The sequence below is a fragment of the Mustela nigripes genome, chromosome 12 (assembly GCF_022355385.1).
Source record: "Mustela nigripes isolate SB6536 chromosome 12, MUSNIG.SB6536, whole genome shotgun sequence".
In the NCBI taxonomy this organism is placed as follows: Eukaryota; Metazoa; Chordata; class Mammalia; order Carnivora; family Mustelidae; genus Mustela; species Mustela nigripes.
In genome coordinates, this window is record NC_081568.1 from 39,859,825 (window position 1) to 39,877,882 (window position 18,058).

Here is an 18,058-nt window from a genome sequence, read left to right on the forward strand (position 1 = left end):
CTGGGTGGCTCAGTTGGTTAAGCAGCTGCCTTCGGCTCAGGTCATGATCCCGGTGTCCTGGGATCGAGTCCCACATGGGGCTCCTTGCTCGGCAGGGAGCCTGTTTCTCCCTCTGCCTCTGCCTGCCATTCTGTCTGCCTGTGCTCACTCTCTCTCCCTCTCTCTCTCTGATAAATAAAATCTTTAAAAAAAAAAAAAAGATTGAAAGAAGTCGACAAGAGTCACTGAAAACGTGTTTCACTAGTAAAGTGAGAAAGGAAAGCAATTTGTCAGGGTGACAAGAGAGAGTAAGAAATTGATTTTGAAAGAAAGAAAAGGAATGATGAACTGAGGAGCAAACAAATATTTGGTGAATAGATAGGTCTGTTGCTTGCACACACAACTAATGTAGAGATGGATGGAAAAATGAATATTGAAGGAATGAGCTAGTGAACATGTAGAAATTCAAGTTGCTATTTATTTATTTAAAAGATTTTTATTTAAAAGATATTTATTTATTCATTTTAAAAGATTTTATTTATTTATTTGACAGAGAGAGAGATCCCAAGTAAGCAGAGAGGCAGGCAAAGAGGGGGAAGCAGAACCCTGAGATCACCACCTGAGTCGAAGGCAGAGGCTTTAACCCACTGAGCCGCCCAGGTGCCCCAGTATCATTGTTATGCTTTTAATATATCAAACCTATACTTCCTAAGCTTTGCAAAAAATTTGCAATGGGCTTTATTTTTCATCTTATAATTACCAGGATTTTAAGTCCCTATCAAAGAAACAACTAAAATATTATTTTATTTGTATTGACATTGATTTGCTTGCCAGTTGAGCCCACTTATTGCTACTCTTTTCTTTTTTTTGATCATTCTGTAAGACCACTTCATATGTTAAAGATATTCTCTTTTGGGGGGAATGTTTTTCAATACAAATGACAAACGTTTTGTCAAAGTCTTTGGGTATACCTATAGTATTGTTTGTCTTACATTAAGTCATGAAATCTTATATGCTCTGACACTGATTGTTTCCTTTCTGCCTTCCCCTCTCAAACAGTATTTTAAATTAACCATTTCAGGAACACCTGGGTGGCTCTGGTCATGATTTCAGGGTTTGTGAGATTAAGCAACCCCTTCGAGCTCATCAGGCAGTCTGCTTCAGATTCTCTTCCTCTGCCCCCCACCATGAAGGCTCACGCTCTCTCTCTCAAATAAATAAATACATCTTTTTTTAAAAATTGCCATTTCACTTTGATTTATAATTATTTCATTTTTTTCATAGACAATCTTTGATCCCCCTGGAATTTGTGAAAAAGAGTAGGATAGGGATTCAGCGGTGTTGGGGAGTGGGAGGGATGGAGATATGTTAAAGTGTGTATACATGTTCATGTGTGGTTTTGGTCAATCATCAGTTTTTGGTAAGAGTATATCTTTTCTCTCTCTTTTTTAAAATTTCTTTTCAGTGTACCAGAATTCATTGTTTATGCACCATACCCAGTGCTCCATGCTATATGTGCCCTCCATAGTACCCACCACCAGGCTCAGCCAACCTTCCACTCTTCTTCCCTCCAAAACCCTCAGATTGTTTTTTCAGAGTCCATAGTCTCTCATGGTTCATCTCCCCTTCCAATTTCCCCCAACTCCCTTCTCCTCTCCATCTCTCCATGTCCTCCGTGTTATTGGTAAGAGTATTTCTATCATACTTAGAGCTACATGATAATTTCTACTTGATCTCATCTAAATGAAACAATGGATTTTTTTGAGTTCCAGCTGGCCATAGCCTCATAAACAAATCAAATCATTCCCTTTGAAATACCTACTATTTTGCCTCCCGTGACTTTATTTTATGAAACCCTTCTGATTAGTGCAAACAACTGACTTGCTTTCAATAGAATAAAATGATTCCTTTTTAAAGATCTGTTTTCAAAAAAAAAAAAAAAAAAAGATCTGTTTCTATTGTAGAAAGCTGATTTTGTTTGGCTTGGGACACATCTGAGGTATTTAAATATAAAAGGACGTGTGCTCTCATCCTCAATTGATTGTTTCTTTCTTTCTCTACAATATTTATTTCCTCTCCTTCCCTTCCTGCTTCTACCTTTCTTCTGGTTTTATCACCTGGTTCTTTCCTTGACTTGACCTACATATTGACCTCCGTTTTCTCCCTAGAACCACACCCGGCTCAAAAGGCCTCAGTTCCTCTGTGCAAGGCCAGTGTCCCCACAGGCCTAGAGCTGGGAAGAGAGGTCAGGGCTCCAAACCTTCCTTTGGCAGGCATCCCTGGTGAAAGGATTTTCACATGTGTAAATCTTTTAGGACAAAGGCTGCAGACAGCGTGAGTGCAAGATTTTCTGGATCTGCATCAGTCCAGGACATCGCAGGGACCACCCCATGTGGGACTCTCCTCATCATTCCCATAGCATTTCAGCTCCGTGAAAATGAACATCCAAAGCCACCTCGAAGAAGAAGAGGAAATGAAGAGATGTCAGCTTGCATCCTGGAAAATCAGCTGAGAGAAGGACAGTGTCTGACCAGGCAGCCAGCTCGGGGAGTACCAGAAACCCCCTTCGCCAGCTCTCGAGCTGTTTTCCTGCGGTTGCTCCTTCTGTTGACATCGTGTACTTACTCATTGCTCTTCTCTCCGCCGCTGCTGCTATGTCACAGCTGACTCGGAATTAAGGGAGGAGGAGGTGAAAGGACTATTGTTACTTAACTTAGCAGCGGTGGGGAGGATACATATTCATATTTAAGAGAGGAAGGTGATTCACACGTAAAATAAGTTCTGATGAAAAAAGTTAAGATGGAGGAAGATATGATAAATTTCCTTCCAACTCACTCTCATTCCTACCACTGTTCCATGACGGGGAGGTCCGGGAATAGTTCTCAGAAGTATTTAAGCGGCTTAGGAAACAGCAGACCTGCACATGTGGCAACCCATCTCACCCAGTTCCTCTGCCAAGGAGAGACCATTGACTATTGAGACCACGGAGAGACCTCTGCCCTTGAGGTTCAGGCCAAAGCAGCAGCCCAGGTCCCAGTCAAGGGGTACTTTGCGTTCCTCAGTGTTTGTTCTCAAGCTCGTCCATGTTAAGAAATCTCATGGGAAGCATGGCTATGATGTGAATTTGGGCACCTATTTTCTTGGGACCTCTGGACACAATGTCTCCACATGGCATCCCAATAGCCATTCCCAGCCAATTTTTAAAACTGCCATAGTTCCACCATATCGGTTAGCATATCGGTTAGCATTTATCAAGTGAGTGAAACCATTACTTGACAGGTCAAGAATGGCAGCGTGGCGGGTCATAAAGGAAGGACCCAGGGGAATTCTGCCAAATCCTAATCTCACGTGCCCGGGGCTGAGGAGGATGGGACAGTTAGGGGAGTCCTGGACATCTTGGTGTTGGGAAATTTTTTCAAAGGAGGCTAAAAGGGAAGAGAAGGAAAGAGCTTGAAACAGATCTGCTTTGCAGCTGTGTCTACAGAGCCCTGGTCAAACTACCTGCGGCGAGGACCAGGTGTGTTTGGGTTTTTGTTGTTGTTGCTAATTTGTTTGGTTTCCGTGGTAGTCCTTGGTGGACTGGTACTTTTACACAATGCAACACAAGTAAATAGACAACTTAAATTTTATAAAAGGCATCAAGACTATATGCCCTATTTTATTACACCGAATAGATAATAAATAGCATTTCATTAACTAAAATAAATTAGCATGGAACCCTGATAAATGGCTGTAACTGCTTTTAAACTGATACCCAGTTTCTGTCCTTAGCTTGCCCCTGGTGGGTAATGAATAGGTCACGGACAGAGATAGTTCTGGGGCCGTGTTCTGAGTGACCTGTCTTTCGAGGGCACGGCTAATGAAAGTGAAGAAGCAGGTGTCTAGTCTGGGAAAGAAAGCAGCCCAACGGCGAGAACCACACATGGTCTTTGGGCAGATCTATAAAGGTCTCTCAAAACATTGGAGGATCAAAAGAGAGGGGAGGGACGAAAGAAAACAAAAACACTGTGCTCAGAAACAGCATCTCTAAGAGCGGCTAATGAGGACCGCTGAGCGCCACGCAGCAAGGGTGGACTGCAAGGTCCTTGATTCGGGAAGCCGGTCCAGCGAGGAGCACCTCCTCACCCTCGCTCGGCCCAGCACAGCTGCTGCAAAAACCATCCAAAGCAAACACGGCTCTCCCCACAGCAGACTCAACAGAACAAAACCAACACCCAGAAATAAATTGGATCACCGAGCTCATCATGTTACACAGCTCACTCTTCTCAAATCCAGGATTCTGAATGTAATAACAAATGATACTATTAACTGGTGCATCGGTCTGAAGCCAAAAGCAAATAACTCATTACTATAAACCAGATTGATTTTCAGAATTTTCCAGGTCGGCTACAAGAAAGAGTTATGACACTGTCCTCCCAATTGAACTAAATCTCACCCATGTCTAATTGCGGCGTATATGGCTAAACCCTTTTCCCCCTCTGCAGCGCCAGTTTGTCTCTTAGCACATCTAAACCCCAGGGACTTCTCGAAGCAGGGGAGACATGTGGTCAGGTGAGAAGCAACGAGGAGCCTGGGGTCAGCACCTAAGGGTTGAAGAACTGACCCTGCCACCTGCTAGCTCGGTAATCTCTAGCCAGTCTTTGTCCACAAAACCGGACTGATGGCCACCTCCCTGGAAATTCAGTGGAAAATGCTTAGCAATTTGTAAAAAGCTACTGGATATTAGTCCTCACTACACAGAAATAAGCAGCTGAGAGATGTTTTTAACCATGCCTCCCGATCCCTTCAGAAGTGAAGCTTTGTCTCCTACACAATCCATTTCCTCCTCAAGGTTCAGAACACTTCAGTATGTCACACGTGATTTTCCCCCGTGTCCCCACCATCACGGGGATATAGTAGGGAATTGGCATCACCAGGTCCACTTCCCAGCTTAGGAAAGTGGCTGAGGTGGCATCTACCTAAGGCACATGAGCAGTGACAAAGATGACTTGAAAATTCATAAGGACATTGGGCTGGAACTAACAAGTTTCGTTTATGAAGTTTGTGGCTTTTCTTAATCCGGCTCCTCCTTGTCTCACCCACTGGGACTCTGCAACAGGAAGTCACTGCTCTGCATTTATTTTGTTGTTAATTCTACTTATTTAACACCCAGAAGAACTTTACTATTGCTGTGTTCTTGTAAAGCGAAAACAGGATTATTTTTCAAATTCTGTGCTCTGGCGACATGTTTATTAACATACACGTTATTCCAGGTCAGGCAAATAATTTGGTCCCGGTTACACGCTGGGGAAACTTTAGTTTTAGCACCCCTGAGCTCTTTCTTCAGTTGTAACCTAAGTATAGTAGTTGAACTGCCTTCCTCACAGACATAAGAAAACATGAAATTATATAAATGATCATGTAAAGAGAGTCTAGAAATAATTTAAGACACTTCACATATATAATTAAATCATAATAAATCATACACAATTATAATATTGTTTATTATTATTCCTATTGTCTTATGCTAAAAAACAACAATTTGGTAGGATTTTCTTGCAATCTGCCAAGCATGATAGCTCTGGATTTCAATTCTTCTTTATAAAAAAAATGGAGGATAAGATGCATATATCTTAGAAAAAAGAAAATAAGGCCTGTGAATTCAATTTATTCAATTAAATTTTGGTTAGTAGTTCTGGATTGAGGTTCCAGTGCCAGATATTTGTACTCATTTTATTTATTTTTTTTTTTAAAGATTTTATTTATTTATTTGACAGAGAGAAATCACAAGTAGTTGGAGAGGCAGGCAGAGAGAGAGAGAGAGGGAAGCAGGCTCCCTGCTGAGCAGAGAGCCCGATACGGGACTCGATCCCAGGACCCTGAGATCATGACCTGAGCCGAAGGCAGCAGCTTAACCCACTGAGCCACCCAGGCGCCCCTGTACTCATTTTATAAAATTTGTACCATTGATCAGCAACAAACACAAACAGAATCTTGTAGAATCTTAAGTCTGATCATGAAGGAGAAAGTACCATAGAAAGCCTGGCAATACATTTATCATCTGTTCCTGAGGAGAATGACGAAATGCAATCTTTCATTTTTAAAAGATATTATTATCAAGGCCCTGGATAATCACATGATTATTTTCCATTAAAAAATGAGTAAAGGAGACACTCGGAATTAAAAATATGTTACCCATGTTCCTCTCAAATACATTATGAAATTTCCCAAAAATGTAACTAAAATTAGCCTGAATCTGGTCAAATTTAGAGTAAATGGTATGACTAGGAATAAGTTTGCTACAAAACATATGGGTTTTTCTGGATGATGTTCAGGCTTTAGCTAAGCCTTAGAGCAATGCAACCGCGATCTGTGCGAAATTCCATGTTTCTCCACATAATAAATCTATGTCCAAATGAAAAATAGAGGGAAACTCAATATGCTAGGCACCCTTTCTGCCAGGAAAAATAGTAAGTATTGCTATAGAGCAGTGAACATCTTTGGATCCTGTCTGCAACTTCATTAGGTTCTTATGGCTTAGATATTTTTTATTCTTTCACCATGTATAACATGAGTGCTCATACAGATATTGAAGAGAGCTCACTCCTGAAATGAGTTCTTTGTCTCATATACATCAAAAAAGCGCTCAAAGCATAGATCTGATCTTCTCAAATGGATTAACACTTTCAAACATAAGTGTGAAAAACCAAGATTCAAGTTCCGCCACTGCCGTCTAAAACACTTGTGGTGAGAAAGATAAAAGTTTCAAGGTCAAAGCTCAGTCTTCAGAATTGTCTTCCTTCACCAATACCGTCAGAAAAGTTCATCTGGGCTTCTTCAATCAAAGCCATTAACATGGTGAAGGTTTCTTCTTTTTCTCTGTTTTTCCTGGTAGCTGGGGCTTATGTGACTCCAGAGTGTAAGTATCTTCTAGATTTACCACATTTGGGCATCAGATGAATTTCTAGTGATTGTGTTGTTACTTAGAAATGAGAATTTTCCCCCACCATGTCTATCCCTCAAAACTGTATTGTAAATTATTATACTTATTATGCTATTTTATATTATTATTAAATTATATATTACATATTATATGTAATATTACATATTATTAAGTGTACTCTACATGTATTTATTGGTAAAATTATTATAGCTATTATAGGTGATTGTAGGGTGGTTTTTTAACTTGGAAATGATATAATGACTGTCAGAAGAAGAATTACATGACATAATCTGCTTGGGTCTTTCATATTAAATCTTCGGGTTTTCTCCTGCAGGTTTTGGCATGGAGATTATTGGAGGGCGAGAAGTGTCTCCACATTCCCGGCCATTCATGGCCTCCATCCAGTACCGCGGCCACCACCTCTGTGGAGGCGTGCTGATCCACCCCCAGTGGGTGCTGTCCGCGTCCCACTGCCGCACCCGGTGAGTACCTGCTCTGACCTTGTGTGTTCGAACTCCACCGGCTGGAAGAGAAGCTCGCCTCTCCCGGGAGAGAATTTTTTTTTTAACATTCTAAGTTTAAGGAGCACAGTCATGTTTGATGAATACAGATGTAATATGAAAGGGTATGAATAACGGTTCAATCATATATATGTAGATTCTTTTAACTGAAATAAAGTTAACATATACAATTAAATTAGTTTCAGGTGTACAACATAGTGATAACAATTATGCACATTATGATAGGCTCACCATGATGGAGGACATTATAATATTATTGACTTGATTCCCTGTGCTGTAGGTTTCCGCCCTGTGACTTAGTTATTTCATAATTAGAAGTTTGTACCTCTTCATCATTTGCCCGTTTTGCCCATCCCCCCAACCCTCCCCTCTGGCAACCACCAGTTCATTCTCCATTTTTGTGAGTCTGTTTCTCTCTTTTTAAATTTTTTTTCTGTTTATTAGGGGTTTTTGGTTTGTTTTTTAGATTCCACATGTAAGTGAAATCATATGGTATTTGTCTTTCTCTGGCTTATTTCTCCTGACACATCATCCTCTTAAGTTTGTCCACACTGTGGTGAATGGCAGGACTTTCATCTACCCTAGCTTCTGTGATCACAGACCAGCTGGTGGAGTTGACTTACCTTCTTGCCCACCCATATTTTCTGCCTTGGGTTTTCCTAGTCAGGGAAAGCTGGGCCATTGGACAGTTCCAAGTCCTCTGTGGAAGGCCAGGGAAGGCAGCAACCGTAGTAAGTGGAGGAGCAGCCTTCTAGACCTTGTGAGACAGCCTGGGTTTGCATCTCCCCTTTCCCATTTTATGAAAGGAGAATAATAATAGTCACACCTGCTTCATGGGGTTTGGAGGATTAAATAGTGTCTATTTAGATATTTTAGTATGCTTAGCACATAGTAAACACAAATAAGTTGCAGCCTTTATTGCTATATGTGCGAGAAACCTGCTTTGTTAATGGATTTTTAGACCCCTTATGGTAACTCCTCTGCCCTGCCTCCCTCCCCAGAGGCCTGAGGCACACAGTTTGGGAATCCCAACCCACAGCCCTAAGGAGGCAACAAACTTCCCTGGCAGAAAAAGATAGGGGGGAAAAAAGTTATAGATGATTTCTATGAGGAAAGAAAGAGCTATTTTTCTGAGATACTTAGAATAATAGCTTTTCTCAAAGCACCTTTCAGTCTATGATTCTCTTACTTCAGCTAAAAAAGTCCCAAGCTCTTCTTGGGATGCTGCAACTTTTACAAAAGGAAAAGCCATAGAAAACCAATTTGGTGTTTTTTTGTTGCTTTGTTTACCTGTTGGTTTTGGGAGGGTTTGGTTTTTGTTTTATTTTTGTTGTTTCTGTCTCTATGTTTCTTTCTTCTGTCTCTTGCCTGAATAAGCCAAGAAGAGATGGGGCCTTCTTTTCTTACAAACATTATAACACTTCACTTAAGATATCTTAACCATCATGGTTTGCTCTCCAGGCTATGGAACAACTGAATTGACTTGCTTCTCCATGTCTATCGCCTCCATTTTAATAAGACGAATCACAAATTTAGAAATTTTGAGTCCTGCACAAAGTGAGAACTTCTGTTTTGTTTCTAAATAGCAGGCTACTGATTTCCAGTTTAATAAAGCTACTTCATTCAAATGGGGTGTTAGCTGCCATAGAAATCACCCCCACGTCACCATCACCTCTAACTTTCTCAGAGTACTTGTCTCCCGGGGACTAGAGAAGCAGAGGGTGACTATTCAATTCAAAATATGCACATTTTCAGATATCCTTATGGCATACATTCAAGTGGATTCTATGCTCCCCAGACACAGACCTTGACTTATAAATGCTCAAGAAAGCCTAAATAGAAAGAAGGAAATAAATTGGAAGACTTTCCTTTTTTTTTTCCCCCAAGCCAAAAACACAGAGTTCGAAGTCCTTCATAAGCCATATAGTGCTATCCAAAAGTAAATAATATTATTCATTTGAATTTAAAATTTTGTCAAGTGAACTTGACTCAAGAGGAGTGGGTCCTCAAACTGACAAATTGGGAAAAAGAAATCTTGGAATGAATGAATGAAAGAAAGAAAGAGAGGGAAGAAGGACGGGATCAAGAGAGAGAAAAAGAGAAAGAAAGAAAGATAGGAAGAAAGAAAGAAAGGGAAAGGAAAAACCAACTCTTGCTAAATACCATTTTAAATGGCCAGAGTTCAAAGAACTCCAGAAGATGTGGATCAAATTTCCTCTCCAGGACACTTGGGTGTAAAAATGTAGGCGGATTGGTGCTTGGAAAAATATTAAGCTTTATGAAATCCAAAATATTTATGAAATAGTTTAATGGTGGCTTCCCACAAATGTACTCCCAAGTATCCTGGGGGAATAGCTTACTAACTCCAGCCTCTGCTCTCAGCAAAATGGTAAAGGAGGCCAGATCTGGGGTGCCCCCTTCTCACTACCCAACCATCCATGCAGCTCCTTACTGTGCCTCTTGTTCCCCTCTTTTGGTTGCTTTGCCAAGTATAAAAGGAAACCGGTAAAAAAGCTTGTCGAATCTTATTTTCAGCGTTTCAGTTTATCAGAAGCAGAACTCTCACTAACCCTTTTTCATTGTCTTCCTGAACTTCCCCCCTCACTGAGTACCCCCTCCTCTCACCTGTCTGGGCTATAATTAGATGAGCCTTTCCCTCTTCCCCAGCCCCTTCCACATGGCCTCTCCCCATCTCAGACAGCCCCCGGGCATCCAGAGTAGAATGGTGTAGATTCAGGCTCCAGGGCTCAAACCAGCAGAGCTTCCATCCTCCTACATTTGCATCCTGGAGCCTCCCCTTAATACCTGTGGGGCTTCCTCAAGTTTGGTCATTTACCTGAGCCTCAGTCTTCTCATCTGCAAAGTGGGGTAATCCTAATATCTCCTTCACAGGACTGTTGTGAGGTATAAATGAGGGACACTATGTAAGATGCCTAGGACAAAACCTGGTGCAGCCCAATAACGTACTAAGCGTTAGTTCATGTCATCATGTTATTATCTGTACATCCCGTGGTAGTCACTGAGGCACATGTCTGATGATATGGGTGTGCCCAGGATGGGACTGTAACAGCCCCTCTGGGACAGCCTCCCTCCTGTCAGACTAAAGAGACCTCCAGGGAGTCAGGTCCCTGTCTTTGTCAGCCCTGGAGGGGGCGGGTCTAAGCCGAAATACAGCTCAGTGCAGGGGCAAAATGGCAGAAGAAATAAGGGGCCTGAAGGGGCTTGGCATGGGGCTTCCAGAGTGTCATGGAAAGGAACACTGGACTTGGAATCACAAAAGCTGTGTTTGAGTCCCTGTTGCCCTCCTTATCCTGTGTGTCACCTATGGCCAAAGAATTTTTCCACCAATGAGGACTACATAGGGCATCAGCTTGAACAACACTGAGAAAGGCTCTTTTGAGGCCCAATGGAAATGAGGTTTCAACAGACAGAAAAGGATTACTGTGAGCAACACTTTGGTTCAGGCTCTGCATGTAGTTCTCTTCCAGGTTAAGTCATTCTCCAGACAATTCTGCAGCAAAGGCCTCCTGTGGAGAAGCCCTACAATAAACAAGTGAAAAACACAGGGATTATTATATCTCTGTGAGTTTAAACCTGGATTTACCTAAGGAGGTGGCATCCTAGAACTCAGCTCAAGTAATTCCAGGTAACCAGTGGGAAGAAAAATTGACCATCGTATTGCAGATTCTAGCTGAAGCGTATCAGGAAATGGAAGGTCAGAAAGCATTCATGGTCTGCCTGTGTTGTGCTCGGTATTAACATGTCCCAGTGGAGACAAAAATAACCAAAATATTTCCAAGGCATTAACTAATCAAGGACATTAGTAAAAAGATGAGGAAAACCAGAAATGCTCTCAGCATCTATCCCCTAATCAAAATTCATCTTTCCCACCTGCATGTGTACCCTACAGCCTCCCTTTGTTTGTTATTTGTGCATGTTTCCATATTTTCTGTTAAAGCAGTAGTCCTGGGGATTTGCTATCATCCTCTACCCTCCCTCCCGTCCACAGTTTGGGTTTAATGAGTATGTTGAATTTGAGTTTGAATCAATCCTAGGAAATCTGATCCACATCCTTTGAGAAATTTCATCCCCATCCTGATTTTGCAATATGCAAACTTTTCAACAAATAGAGCTGAAATTCCCCAAATAAACCAAAATAAACTCTTTTGGTAGAAACCAAAGAGTGGTCATTGCTGGCAGTCACAGTCCTGCCAGAGGCAAACCCACCCCATCATAGTCCTGAGCTCCTGCTTCAAACCTGAAATAATACTTTCTTCCTTTTTCTGTATGTTTCTGTGCCTTTTAATTCTTATTAATCTTTATGAATCTGTATGTGGGAGTATGTGTTTTTATTTTTAACTGAAGTATAGTTGACATACAGTATTATATGAGTCTCAGATGTACAACATAGTGATTTGGCAATTATGCACATCATGAAATGCTCAGAATGATAAGTGTACTTACCATCTGATATGGAAGTTATTGCAACATTATTGACTAAATTCCTTGTGCTGTATTTTTCATCCCCTTGAGTTATGTTATGACTGAAAGCTTGTGCCTCTTAATTCCCTTCCTGTTTTGACCATCTGCCCACCACTCCCCTTTGGCAACCACCACTTTGTTCTATAGGTCCATGAATCTGTTTCTGTTTGTTTGTTCATTTGTTTTGTTTTTTAGATTCCACATATAAGTGAAATCCTACAGTATTTATTTTTCTCCGTCTGACTTATGTGAGTGTGGATGTTTTTATTGTAATCTGTCTTGATCTGTCTTTCAAGTGACAACGAGATAGTTATATGTTAACAAGTGTAAGTCTTTCTAGAATCTTCCTTGCTCTCTAAAGGATTTGAAGCAGCTTCCTCAAGGCGCACATTAAAATGGGACTTTTTTTATAGTCTGTCAAACACCCCAAGGTGTTGTCAAGATCTCAAAAAAAAAAAATCCTTCTATTTGCATAACTAGATATAAATGCAGTTTTGTTCGACATGCAGGAAATCAAACCAATTTTGGTATGATTGATATACTGGTACTGGAGCTCTATATGACCAGGGATAAGCAAAACAAAACAAAACAACAGTTGTTTCTTTATCTGACTCACCTCTTTCTATCCTGTAAGTCTTCACAATGGAGTTATCAATGGCAACTAACCCTACAGTGTCTTTACTTCAAATCAGCCATGATTTTTCACCTTGAGGCAAGTTTTCCTTTCTTGTCCAGATTATCTTTCTAATTGACAGGACAGAACATGGCGTATCTGACAGCCACATAATAGATCTTATTCTCCATATTGCCCTGAGGTGAGGTCTAGATATACCAGATTAGCAAATGCTGAGTTGAGTCTTTACCTTTTAGTTATTAAAACACTTAACATTGGGAAGATGAAAGAGCTCTGGAGACTGATGGTGGTGATAAATCAAACATAAATGAGTTTAATGCCTCAAAATTGTACACTTAAAAATGTTTTAAATTATAAATTTTATGTTATGTATATCCTACCAAAATTAAAAAAATTAACAAAGGTGAGTATACATCTCAACCCACAGCTGGAGAAATGTAATTTCTTTTTACATAAATTAACATAATTTTGTTGTAAACTTGATCTCAATTAGAATTTCACTCCTTTTCACCATAGCAGGATATAAGTTCTGATATTCTTTTGCAATACTAGGGAATTCAGGTGGGGTGGGTCTGAGAGCAGGTCTTTTAGCCCTTGGTATCGTCCTTTCATGCTTGGGTCCACTAAGACCTCTGTTACTCCACCTAATCCAAACAGGTTGCCTTGGAGATGGTCCTTGTTTCTATATGCTCTGCACCATTTGTACTTCCTACTGGGGTCCTCGGGACTCATTCTGTTCCCTCTATTCTCTTTGCTTTTTTTTAGGCAAGAAAAAGTCCAGCTTTTCAAAGTGATTTTAGGAGCACACTCTCTCTCAAAGAATGAGGCCTCCAAACAAATATTTGAGATTGAAAAATTCATACCATTCTCAAGAATCAGATCATATCGTAAATTAAATGATATTATGCTGATTAAGGTATGTAGTGTTGCTTTCCTTCAATTTCTCTAACATCCTTATACCCCATAGTTCAGCTGTTATGAACTACATTATGTTTCATCTACATAAAAGCATTTTGTTAGCACCATCCCCATATTTGAGGTAAATGTGACACATTCTATAAGGGCCCCTTTTACTTCATGTACTGCCTTGAAGGAAACTTATCACAACTGCATCAGGTCTGTTTAAACAAAGGAAAACAACCCTGATGCTCACATATGTGGGAGGCAGAACATCTCAACAAGCCCAATGATCCCCATTGAAAGCTTTTTTCCCCAAATGCTTTTATCATTAGCAAATGAAAAATTCAAGTCCTTTATACAGCCAAGCCAACCAAGTGAATTCAGGGACACATAAGTGAGTTATAACTTAGTCTAGACCATACTTAGTCTAGTCCAAACTTAGTCTAGACCATACTCAAGGGTCTTATCCAGCAGGAAACAGCCCAGCCCTCAAAGTCATGACCTATGGATGTTATTCTGCAGAAAACCATCCAATGCAGAGCAAAGGCCAGTTTGCTTAAGACTGGGCAAAATTCCTGCTTTGTCTAAGCTCCCTCCCCGATCATCATTGAGCTCTACAGGGATTGGAGAGTATTTCGGAAAAGCAACAACCACAAATATAAATGCAGGCTACCACCAAAGTAGATTCAAGAAGAGGGATGCCTTCCTAGACCAGAGGGACCACACATACATTGCTCAGACTAATAGCAGAATACTACTGGGGACGAATGTAATAATTTATGCTCTTTTCAATCTGTCAGCTTCACACGGCTGCAACCCTTGACAAACATGTCCAGCTGCTCCACCCAAGCTCCAAAAATGATATCAGAGCTGGAACAAAATGCCAGGTTACTGGCTGGGGAGCCACTGACCCACACTTGTTAAGGAACTCAGACACCCTGCACGAAGTCACCGTTACGGTCATAAATCGAAAACTTTGCAACAGTCCAAGTTATTACAACCACAACCCTATTATAACTGAAGACATGATATGTGCAGGAGATGCCAGGGGCCAGAAGGATTCCTGCCAGGTAAGAGCCCATCGATCAACCAGGCATCTCAAACCCTGTGTTGCCTGCAGTTCAGACTCCACGTGCTCCCTAGCACAGACAAGAGGTATGGAAAGCAGAAATCAGGACTTCAGAGAGTTCCTCTCCATTCCTGCACTAAGTTCTCTGTTCTTTCTCATCTACCAATGTGAATGAGTCATAAGAACATCACCAACACATAAGCACTAGTTAAAGATCTGTGAATCAGGATGATATACTACATCTGTTAACTTTTACAGTCTTCTTCCAAGGGCTCTTTCTGTCCTTAGAAAGCCTACCAACTCGGAGGTCACTAGTGGTGACTAAAAGATAACGTCCCTTCTACACCTTCCCGTCCCCCGAAATCCACCATTGTAGGTAATCAATAGAGAGGTGTCAGAACACTCAAATTCAAGAAGCTCAAATATATAGATGGTGTTTCTTAAATAATGTTGACAGACTGACTAAATGGAACAGGGATCATACTTCTCAGAATCTCCTGTTTCCTGAAGCTGTAAAAAAAAGAAAATTAAAATAAATTGTGTGTGTGTGTGTGTGTGTGTGTCTGTGTGTGTTCGTGGTTAAAAGTGACACGTAGCACAGCTGGATTACTAATTTTTAAGAAACTAAAATGCACTATTGACATCATACTGTATGAAGTCTTCTTGAGGGGAGGCCATGATGCTTTCAGAGACCCCAAGTATCTGTAGTGCCCCAAGACTGTCGTCCTCCTCAACCTCTCTTTCCAGGGCAAACAGAGCCTGAAGTGCTGCGGTTGGTGATGCGAGTGGCCGCAGAGGCAAAGACGGTTCTTCAGATCAGAAAGCCCCCTCTTGTCACCCTGTCACTTTCTTTGAGAGAATTGTAGTTACATGCTTAGTTCTGAGTCCTCAGGAATCCCTTCATGGGGCAAGTATTTACAAAGTGTTGTACAGGTGCAGAGCATTATATTCAATCACAGGAGAATGCAAAAACGGGGAAACAAAAATAAGACAGAGTCCCTGCCATTGATGTATTTACTATGATACATTTCTCCTTTCCGCCTATCTCAGTAGCAACTTGATTTCAAATCCGTGGGTGCCAAAATGAAATCTTTCATTTCAGCAGATTCCTTTAAACTTTGCATCTACCCATTCCTTGTTGAATAAAGTTCTACAGTCACTGATTATCAAAGATTGTATGTATGTATGTGTATATATACATATGTGTGTATATATGTATATATATATACATATATACACACATATGTATATATGTATAATCTATTATGCATTATATGTATATACATCTATTATGCATATATGTATATACATATGTATATATACACATACATACATACGATCTTTGATAATCAGTGACTGTAGAACTTTATTCTACAGTCAAAGGCAAAAATCAAAAATCAGAAAAAGACAAAAATCCCATGACCTTTATGATCAGTGACTGTAGAACTTTATGTATATGTATATATACACATACATACATGTGTATGTATATATGTGGTCCTAGATTAAGACAGGGATATGGATAGAGAGAGACAGACATACCAACCCACAGATGGACAGAAACATGGTCCCAGACAGGGATAGAGACACAGACAGACAGATGGATAGAATCATTGCCTTAGCCAGAGACAGAGACAACCCACACTGAGTAAGAGGCTATATAGGGCACTCTTCAGGACACAGAGAAACCAAGGATCCACATAATAATCCTTTGAGTAGTGGGTAATTGATGGTAGGAAAAGTTCAGCAGCTTCTCACCAAGTATCTATCTATTTTCTTTCTAGGGTGACTCAGGTGGCCCCTTGGTTTGCAAAGGTGCCTTCTATGCCTTAGTGTCTGCAGGTCATAAATGTGGTGAGGCCAAGAAGCCTGGAATCTACACCCTAATAACCCAGAAATACTGGGCTTGGATTAAAAGCAAACTTGCTCCATCTCATACAAACCATGACCGCAAATGATTTTCTTGGATTTACCAGTTGCTTGTTTTGCTTTCAAAAGATGCTCTAGAGGCCACCTTTGTCTTCATACATAGTTGGGTATAGAGTGGGGCATGGCTAGGGTCCATTCCTGCCCCCTAGGACTGATTTTGTCAAGGAATCAAGCTGTCTTTCACATCTGTAACTGCTGTTTCTACTACGCTGATTTCATTCTGAATAAATTTAGAAGACTATGTCCTTGTCTTTATGGAAACGAAGTACAGCAGATGATATGCTCCCCACTCCATTCGCACCCCTACAAAGGGAAAAAGAAAACACACCTTCAGCCAGGTTTTGCTATGATCTCTGCTGTGATTTTACCCTAAATTACATTTTTAAAATAAGAAACAGTACATTCAAACAAGCCAATTCAAGTGAAGAAAGAATCATCAAGGCTTAGACACATATTTAGAATAGTACTTATTATTGATCTCTGTCATACTGTGTTCCACACAGGATTTAAGGCAATGTACAAAATACCTGTGATAAAACCAAAGGTGAGATTAAAAATAAATTTTCCTCAAAAAATTAAGACTAGAAAATATTATATGATCCAGACGTTCCATTGTGAAATATTTATCTGAAGAAAACGAACACGCAAGCTTGAGAAATTATCTGCACCCCCCACCCATGCTCACTATAGGATCACTTACAATGGCCAAAATGTGGAAACAAGTTAGGTGTTCATCAATAGAAGAACAGGTAAAGAAACTGTGATATAGATAGATAGATAATATTCAGTGATATATATAATGCATAATAGATTATACATATATACATATATATGTATATAATGTGTATATATAATATATATATAATATTCAATCATAAAAAAGGATGAACTCTTGTCATTTGTGACAACATGGGTGGGCCTCAAGGGCATTACGCTGGGTGAAATAAGTCAGAAAAAGACAAAAATCCCATGACCTTTCTTATATGCGGCATCTTCAAGCTCATAGATACAAAGAACAGATTGGTGGCTGCCAGAGATGGGCAGTTGGGAGAAGAGAGAAATGGGTAAAGGCGGCAAAAAGGTTAAAAAAAAATTAATCATAAATAAATAAAGAAATAATTTGGCGAGGAAAATGAAGCAAGGGGGAAATGAGACCTTTGAAGAAGGAGAATCGAAGACAGGAGTTCTCCTACCTAAAGGGCCACCCTTTTCTTCCCACACTGTTGCTAGAAGGAGTCGTATTTGCCCCTTTTGTTTCACGTGAATCAAAGCAAAAAGAGCAACACAATCAGTTATCTGAATGACAGTATACAGGAAATTAAAAGAAACTTATCTGCCCAGAGGCAGGAATACTGGTGCTGGCACTGGGCCTGGAGATGACTTTTTGGGGGGGATCTGTGTGGAAGGATGCCATGTCAGGGTTCTCAAGTCCCTACTGACTGCATCAGACCTGAGAAGATCCCTTGGTAACACACGTCGCCCCGACTCCTTGCTCAGACATTCAGACTGAATGGGCTTGTGGTGGGATCTGGAAGTCTGCGATGTTTAAAAAATAAATAAATAGATAGATAAATAAATAAAAAATCATAAAAAAAAAGATTCAACTGATTCTGATAAATGGC

At 40.5% G+C, this 18,058-nt stretch overlaps 1 protein-coding gene across 1 annotated transcript; it reads left to right on the forward strand.

The window, feature by feature from the left end:
* The first annotated feature begins 6,747 nt into the window (after positions 1 to 6,747).
* Positions 6,748 to 16,677, forward strand: GZMK (granzyme K). The gene is made up of 5 exons (XM_059416513.1): positions 6,748 to 6,877; positions 7,236 to 7,383; positions 13,304 to 13,454; positions 14,239 to 14,508; positions 16,292 to 16,677. Exons 1-5 carry the CDS (start codon positions 6,814 to 6,816, stop codon positions 16,463 to 16,465), a joined length of 807 nt encoding a protein of 268 aa, XP_059272496.1. The 5' UTR covers positions 6,748 to 6,813; the 3' UTR covers positions 16,466 to 16,677.
* Positions 16,678 to 18,058: the final 1,381 nt, after the last annotated feature.